This window comes from Lactuca serriola, chromosome 9, assembly GCF_051521515.1.
Source record: "Lactuca serriola cultivar US96UC23 chromosome 9, Lser_US96UC23_V15, whole genome shotgun sequence".
In the NCBI taxonomy this organism is placed as follows: Eukaryota; Viridiplantae; Streptophyta; class Magnoliopsida; order Asterales; family Asteraceae; genus Lactuca; species Lactuca serriola.
Window position 1 is genome coordinate 129,317,460 of NC_136416.1, and position 8,222 is coordinate 129,325,681.

The 8,222-nt window shown below is 35.1% G+C and overlaps 1 protein-coding gene across 1 annotated transcript; it reads right to left on the reverse strand.

Annotated features, from left to right (window-relative positions):
• Positions 1-3,960: 3,960 nt before the first annotated feature.
• Positions 3,961-7,454, reverse strand: LOC145072755 (receptor protein-tyrosine kinase CEPR1-like). Its single transcript, XM_079019231.1, has 2 exons — positions 4,627-7,454; positions 3,961-4,539 (listed from the first exon to the last, which is right to left on the reverse strand). Exons 1-2 carry the CDS (start codon positions 7,118-7,120, stop codon positions 4,172-4,174), a joined length of 2,862 nt encoding a protein of 953 aa, XP_078875357.1. The 5' UTR covers positions 7,121-7,454; the 3' UTR covers positions 3,961-4,171.
• Between the last annotated feature and the right edge of the window lie 768 nt (positions 7,455-8,222).

Consider the following 8,222-nt stretch of genomic DNA (forward strand, 5'->3'; position numbering starts at 1 on the left):
CTCTTGAATTGTTGTTAGAACACTTCATTTAGTAGTTATACATGATTTCATCCATGAAATCTTCTCTTTTTCATAGATCTTCAAGTGTTCTTCATTTCACCAAGAACACCAAGAACACACACTAGTGTTCTTGGACCTTAAACACTCTTACAAGCTTCCTATAAGTAAGTACACTCCTCTTACCTAGTTATATGTTAAGATTTCTTGTTAAACCATTAAAAAACTTCAAGAATTCCCAAGAACACATGGGTTAACGGCCAAGGCAATCTCCTTGGGCCGTAAACACCATTAGGTGGTGCATATGTGCTACCATTACTTCATAGGGCTTGGATATTGGACTAGAACCCTTCATACATGAGCTAAGGACCTTAAACTACGAAATGGTAGGAGTTAACATTGGTTTACGGCCATAAACCCACTAGGGCCGTAAACCCTAGGCCGTAAACTCCATGGGAGATGGTCCTTGGGCCGTAAACTCTAAAGCAAGGCCTTACACCCCTTTGATGCAACCCTATGACCCTCTACACACTTAAACCAAAGTGTTTTCCACGTTTTAGGGTGTTTATACTTGCTTAATTGGTGTTATAATAACTAATTAGATACATATATATGTGTTTATATGCTAAATAGGATCATTGTGTGTGATCAAGTTTTCACTTCACACCTAGCACCTTGTCCAACACTTCCATCCAAACCACTCACTACAGGTGAGTTCATACCCCTTAATCAACCTTTTAAATGTTTTAAATGCTTTTATGGGGGATACAAGTTGAATCAAACTAGTTATGATATCAATCACATGTGATTTATAACTTACGAACGAATGGATTTACTATACTTTTAACTGCTTTGTCAACAAAACTACTTCAAAATGAGTATCAAACACTTTTACATGTTAAATGATTTATAAAATTTAGTCTTAGTTACCAAATCTTTGCTTTCAATTCTTTAAACTTATATATTTCCAAATCATGTCTAATGCATATATAGTTATATAAGTAAGGTCTAAAGGACTTATGACTGATAACTCACTTGAAATCATGTTCCTTGTTTGGTTATGGACTTAGAGTACCCTGCTGTTTGTCCGAGTGTCGTTTGATCCTTAGTTATATATCATGTATATATGCATAGATATAAAGCTTTTACTTCAGTTCTAACACTTTGGGTAGCAAAGGTGTATATACTAAGTCATTTATACAACATTACTAGTAAATTATAATAGGTATAGTTTAGAAGTATGCTACTTACTATTTCTAATACTATGAAACATACAAAGAGTCAGTTCATACATGAGTCAATACATACTGTAAACAAGATTTACACTACACTATACAACTGATCATACTATAATGAGAGTCAGAGGGAACATACTACATAATAGAAAGAGAGAACATACACTAGTACATACTATTCATACTCACTAAATATTATACTAAAGAACATATTATGATGAGAATCGAGGACATACACTACACTAGTACATACAATACATACATACTATAACATAAATGTGAACCACTGTTTCGGGGCATGGCATCACCTTCCATGGCTCGATTTGTATCCAGAATCTCCTGGAGGGAGAGCGTGAATTTATGTATAGATATATACTGGATTGACAATCCTACACCTTACTGCTAGCTACAGTGGGATCTGCAGATCTTCGGGTGACAAATGTCATTACTATTCGACGCATTACAGCGTCGTGATTTTCCTAGTCAATTAGTATGGGTATAATTATATCACATTATACCTTAATTAACAATTGGTTTAAGGTAACTAGTACTGCAGTAGTTACTATATCATAATACTATAGTACTTCGTTATTTTCCCATTACATCTACTTTGTGATCTTCTCACATAAACAGTAATGTAAAAACTATATTTTATTAAATGATAGTCACATTCGGGAGAAATACTCACTTTTACAATGAACAAACATGCAGCACCTGATGCCTTCGTAGAGGGCCACTTTTAATAGAAAGTATAGGATTTTCTAAGAGTTACAAACAATTACTACAAACATTTTTACAAACTTACACACTCAAACACTTACAAACATTTGCATGCAAACAATGACACTAAAATGATTATGAACTCACCAGATTTAAAGCTAATAAACTCTTTCAAAATAACTTGTATTCTCAGGTAATCAGTAGACAGGTATAGAGACCAGCTTTGGAGAAGATGGAGCACTTCCAAGACTCATCTTTTATTTTGATTCATATTTTGGTGTCTTATAAACTGTATAGAACACACTTGTATTAAAATACATTATTAATGCAATGGATGATGTTGTTTGCTTGTTTACTATATTTCTATGTTGTGATACTGTACATGACGTCCTCCGCCCCATAACGTTTCCGTCGTTCCGGTTTTGGGGTGTGACAATAGTAAATATAAATGTTTTTAAAAATTGTAATTTATTTGGAATTTTGGGCTATTACACATTGTAATATATTTGATATTAATATCAATTTGAATGTATTAATGAAATCAATGTAAGGATATAATTTGTTAAAAACAATATATTAGATTTAATTATATATTTTCAGTAAATAAAATTATATAATTGATATAATAAAAGTAAAAAGTATTTAAAAGTAAAAGATATAAAAAAATACAATTTAAGTTGAAAGACCAAAAATGTTATTTAAAAGGGTAAAAATTATAGATTTTAATAATAGAACATGTTCTTTAAATACAAAATTAAATATATAAAATCAAATATATATTAACAAAAAAGTATGATAGAAGTTGAAGGACTAAAAATCCGTCGTGTTGCCTGTCTCTTTCTGCAATGAGTTTAGTGCCGAGATTTCTTACTCATCCGTTATGTAATTTTAGATGTTTAAAACTGAACTTTTTTTTGTAAAAGAAATGTTTTTCTATGTGGTGCTGACAAAAGAATATTCTATTTTTTTGTGGAGGGGACAAAAAAAATGTATTTGAAATAGTCCTATTTTTTTTAAAGAGGGTCTGTTTAAAAAAATGTTCTACATTCTCACATCCAAAAAAAATTGGCAAGAAAACTGTAATATACTAAGTTTTAAGTTTTGTTTTTGAAATCTGGTTGGAGGACATCAAGAATAAACATCGTTTTATAATTGTTATTCATCTTTAATGCTAGCGTGATTTCATGCATCATGTTGGGAAGTCCTCTGTTAATTTCAGGTTAAAAAATAAAAAGGTGAATCATTTCGGCCATACAGAAAAGTGGCATATGATTTTCATTGTCTCTTTTTTTCTCTTTCATGATCATTTCGAATAGAATGGATGTGTGGATCTACAAACTCATTATTCAACTTTAGGATCGTAAATATTTGTTTATGGATAGTGCATACCACCCGTTTGTAAAAATGTCTAACCGATTAAATTTCCTTTTTTATATCGACAATGTCTATTGTTTCTGTAGTGGTAATTTGGCAAGACCATCTGGATATGATTGCATATTTTTATAAAGAATCATTTCAATAGTTGTTCTTTAATCTAATCGTTCTGGCTGTCGTAACTCTATTTACATGCATGTATGATTTTTGTAGTTTTGAGCATAATTAAAATGCATACTTGTCAATTGACATTTGAATGTTTCATTGCTATAAACTATATGTAGAATCAATGCCAATTATTCATAAAAGTAATCAACTTTAGAGCATACGGATTCTCCATTCATGCATTAAAAAAAATATCCCGAGACCCCAGCCCTCACTAACGTTGAGTCTTTTTCTTTTATAGGGACCTATTAACTTTATAGTTTTGTTAGGCTGAGTTTTTTATACTTGATTGGACCACGTTGATATTCATGATTTTTATACAAACGAGGGACTCTTTGTCCATGTCCCACATTGTTCGGTCTTTTCGTGAGAAAAAAATTGAAATATTTTAGTACTTTGTTTGGTCCTGTGTACCAAAGGGAGTCTAATTATTCCTCCTTTGAGGCCAAGACAAACGTGATAGAATGAATGTTTGGAAAAAGTGCATATATTCTATTTAGTAGCTTACTATACTACTTTAGTTACACGGAAAAAAAGATGGTATTCTGGATTGATATCTAAAGCAATAAAATTTTGGATTTGGATGTACTTGTTATGCTACTTTGGTTTAAAGAAAGTTACTCCTAACTATATATATATTATATATTATATGGGTACGATGATGATATACGTGCGTACGTTCACTTGATGAGTGGTTCTTTGGTCTTGTTGGGAGACTTGCATGACTGGAATTTACAAGGGTCAGCCTGAATGAGCAACTGAACAATCTCATTCATGGTAGGACGAAGGGCAGCTGTGTTGCATGTACATCGATAGGCTATACGAAGAACCTTAATTATGTCATCATTGAAATAAGCAGAAAGTGTGTTGTCCAAAACCTCGATTGCTCCTTGTTTTGTTTCGACTTTGGTTGAAATCCAATATATGATGTTCTTGTTTTCTCCAAACTCCATCTCGACGGGCTTCTTCCCAGTTATGAGTTCCATCAACACCACCCCAAAACTATACACATCACACTTTGTTGTGGCTTTACACGAATATGCATACTCTGTGTGAACGTAAAACAAATTAACTAATTAATATCAAATTAATGAATTTAAGGGTACGTTGTTAGTTAAAAGTTGTAGGTAGGTACCTGGTGCTAAGTAGCCATAGGAGCCTGCAACGACTGTGGTGGTGGAGTCTTTTCCTCGAGCCCCCCGGAGAACTTTGGCGATGCCAAAGTCAGCTACTTTTGGTTGGAAGTTTTGGTCAAGGAGGATGTTTGTTGACTTGATGTCTCGGTGAATGATAGGCGGCATAAGATGATGGTGGAGATAGGCAAGGCCTTGTGCCACCCCAAGTGCAATCTGATGACGTGTCGGCCAATCCAAAAGACATTTCCCTGTATGAAGTGCATCCCAAAGGTTCCCATTCGGCATGTATTCATATACCAACAAGTTACAATCAAAGCTTGAGAAATAGCAATACAACTTTACTATATTTTTATGCCTTATGTTTCCTAGAGTCTCCACTTCTGTTTTTAGTTCTCTATTCATAATCTGCTGCTGCTCATCGGTACCTTCATCTGCTGCTGATGCTTTGCTTTTCTGACTCCAAAGTCTCTTAACAGCAACCACCTCTCCGTTGCTAAGCTCAATCTTATAAACTGTTCCCGACCCTCCATGCCCCACCACATTCTTATCAATCATGGCTTCCACTATTTCTTCCTGATCAAAACTCACCCGATGAAAGCTTTTCACATTGTACGAGCAATATGAAGATGACCATGTTTCCTCGTGTTTTACAACGTCGTTTTCCTTACTAAACCAACGTTGCAGAAACACAACACCCCCAATGACAACCAACCCGATTGAAATCCCTATAACCCAAATGTAATCCACTTTTTTTCTACTGTAAGCCTCGCCACAAATTGAGAAATTTTGATTTTTATCTGATGATGAATTGGGGTACTCGGAAATACACAGATTTGGGTTGCCTATAAAGCTCTCCAGTTGTCCTCCTTTGATGAACGAGACGGGTATCGGCCCTGAAAGATGATTGTTTGAAAAGTTCATCGAGCTTGGAAGCAAATCACAGAAGCTTTCCGGGATTGAGCCGGTTAACAAATTTCTTGAAAGATCAAGAACATTTAAAGATGTTAGTGAGGAAAGTGAATTAGGAATGTGGGAAGTAAGTTTATTTCCTTGCAACAGGAGGAGATTGAGCCTTTTGAGGTGGCCGATTTCTGAAGGAATTGGACCCGAGATGAGGTTATTGCTAACATCAATCTTTACAAGCTTATAAACTTGAGAAATTTCACAAGGGATAACTCCGGTGATGCGATTATTCTGTAAAAACAATTCTGACAGATTTTTAGCATTCCCGAGAGATGGAGTTATTGAACCGCTTAAAAAATTGTCACTCAGATCGATGATGGATACTGACGGGAGGCTCAGAATCTTTTCTGGTATGTTTCCCTCCAACATGTTAGAACTAAGTCGGAAGCGTATTACAGAGACACATTTGCTGTAACTTTCCGGCAACACACCAGAAAACCTGTTGTCAAGGGCTAGCAAGTAATTCAACTTACCTCCATTGCATATCTCCGGTGGCAATTCTCCTGTCAACTGGTTTTCCGACAAGTCAAACAGCACCAGAGGCGATGATCTCCCTAGGTGCCTTGGAACTTCACCTGTCAAGTAGTTGCTATAAAGGGATAACATCACCAAACTCTTTGACTCCTCAAGCACACGTGGGATTTCTCCGGTGAGACTGTTGTTGTAAAACTGCAATACTCTGAGACTCGGGAGGCGGCATATGGATTCCGGCAGCCTTCCGGTTAACTTATTGACAGACATGTCGATGTCAGTGAGGTCCGTCAGGTTTCCAAGCTCTTCCGGTATCCCACCGGTTAGTTGATTGTAGTAAAGCTCGATTAATTGCAAGTTTGGAAGCGAACCGATTTCTCTCGGAACCGGACCCACTAAAAAATTCCCGCTCAATTCAAGATCAACAAGAGACGTCATGTTCCCGATGCTTTTCGGGATTAAACCACTCACCATGCACGTACTCAAGATCATTGACCTGAGTTTTGTCAGCCGGAAAATATCAATCGGCAAGCTCCACGGCTCAAAACCACCGTTTTCATTGAAGTTCACCACTTGAAGATTGGTGAGGTTTATAAGAGACTTGGGGAATTTTCCGGTGAAGGAACAGGATGACATATCAAGAAACCTCAGGGATACCATGGATGACATGTCAGGTAATTTTCCGGCGAGATTTGTATGTGTGGTTGTCAGTTCTTCCAGTAACGAACAGTTGGTAATACTGTATGGGAAGTCACCATGGATATCATTATGGCCAATATTCAAGCTTTTCAGTTCCGGCAGGTAAGAACATATGTTTTCCGGGAAGTGGCCAGATAAGTTCCACCCAGAAATGTCAACCTTCACTACGTACCCTTTACTGTCGCAGCTTATTCCAGTGTAGTTGCAGACATTTTTTCCGGACGTGACATCCCAGTCAGCCATAGGGTTTCCGGAAAGAGATTTTTTCATAAGTTTGAAGAACTCAGACTGGTTAGCTATGGTGTTTGCAAGTGAGAACAGAAATACAAGACTGAAGATAAAAACATAGCCAAATCCCATTGGGGGAATGCTGGCTTGTTAAACTTCGAATTAAAGGAAGAAAATGAAAAACAAAATAATTTGTAGTTGTAGTGGAACTTATGTTCGCGTGGGTGTGATGCACAAGAGAAGAAGAGATGATGAAGATTGAATACAAGAGATATTTAAATGATTGGGAGCTAAAAAAAAAAAAGTTTGTGTAAAAGTGTACACGGACAATATATATTTGGGCCTATTAACTTCAAGTAAAATTGCATTCGGCCAATGACTTTTTTCTTTCTACGTGTTAATATTGTGGCATAGATTGACCTCATATTAATGATATTCAGACAAAATTGCAATTTTTTTTTCTATTGAAATGTGAGAAAGTCAAAAGAGTCGTGAACATCGTCATTATCGTTACCATAAAAAATAACTCTTAAAATTTGTCCCATTCATTATAACGTTAACGTACTCTAGTGACCCAACCCAAATGGTTGAATACACAAACACTTGCATATTTGATAGGTAATGGTCCATAGGAGAAAGAAAGTTGTGGCATAAAGTCGCTTTATGTTATACCCTAACCCTCCCACTACCTATTGTAGAGAATAACATCAAATGCAAAGTAGAGCCTTCTTTTGTACAGGAACTAGAATCAGATGCTTACTACCACTCACTGACTTGTATAGCCTATCTGGTCCTCACACCATATGCTTCACAGATAAATATTGATTCGTTCAAGACACGACATGAAAACTATAGCCTTTTGATTTCCTAAAAGATTTATGATAATTATCGAAAGGATATTTACATTTTTGAAGTGGATGATAGTTAACATAAAAAAGAAGAATAGCAATATCTTGCATCTAGGTTGGTAAAAAATTTATATTAACATAAAAACTTAAACGGCTAAATAAATTAATGATGAAATACTTTTTCTGCATAGTTTTTTAAAAATATAAGAAATATATGTAAATAAATTAATTCACTCAAGACTCGACCTATAACGATACTTATTGTCACATGCTAATATATATATATATATATATATATATATATATATATATATATATATATATATATATATATATATATATATATATATATATATATATAAGAAATGATAATTTAATAGTACAAT

Bases quoted from the DNA above. Each gene is read 5' to 3' on its own strand.
- LOC145072755 (XM_079019231.1), bottom strand. From the start codon at position 7,120: ATGGGATTTGGCTATGTTTTTATCTTCAGTCTTGTATTTCTGTTCTCA. The intron at 4,540-4,626 runs GTACCTACCTAC...ACGTTCACACAG, and splicing joins CTATGGCTACTTAGCACCAG to AGTATGCATATTCGTGTAAA.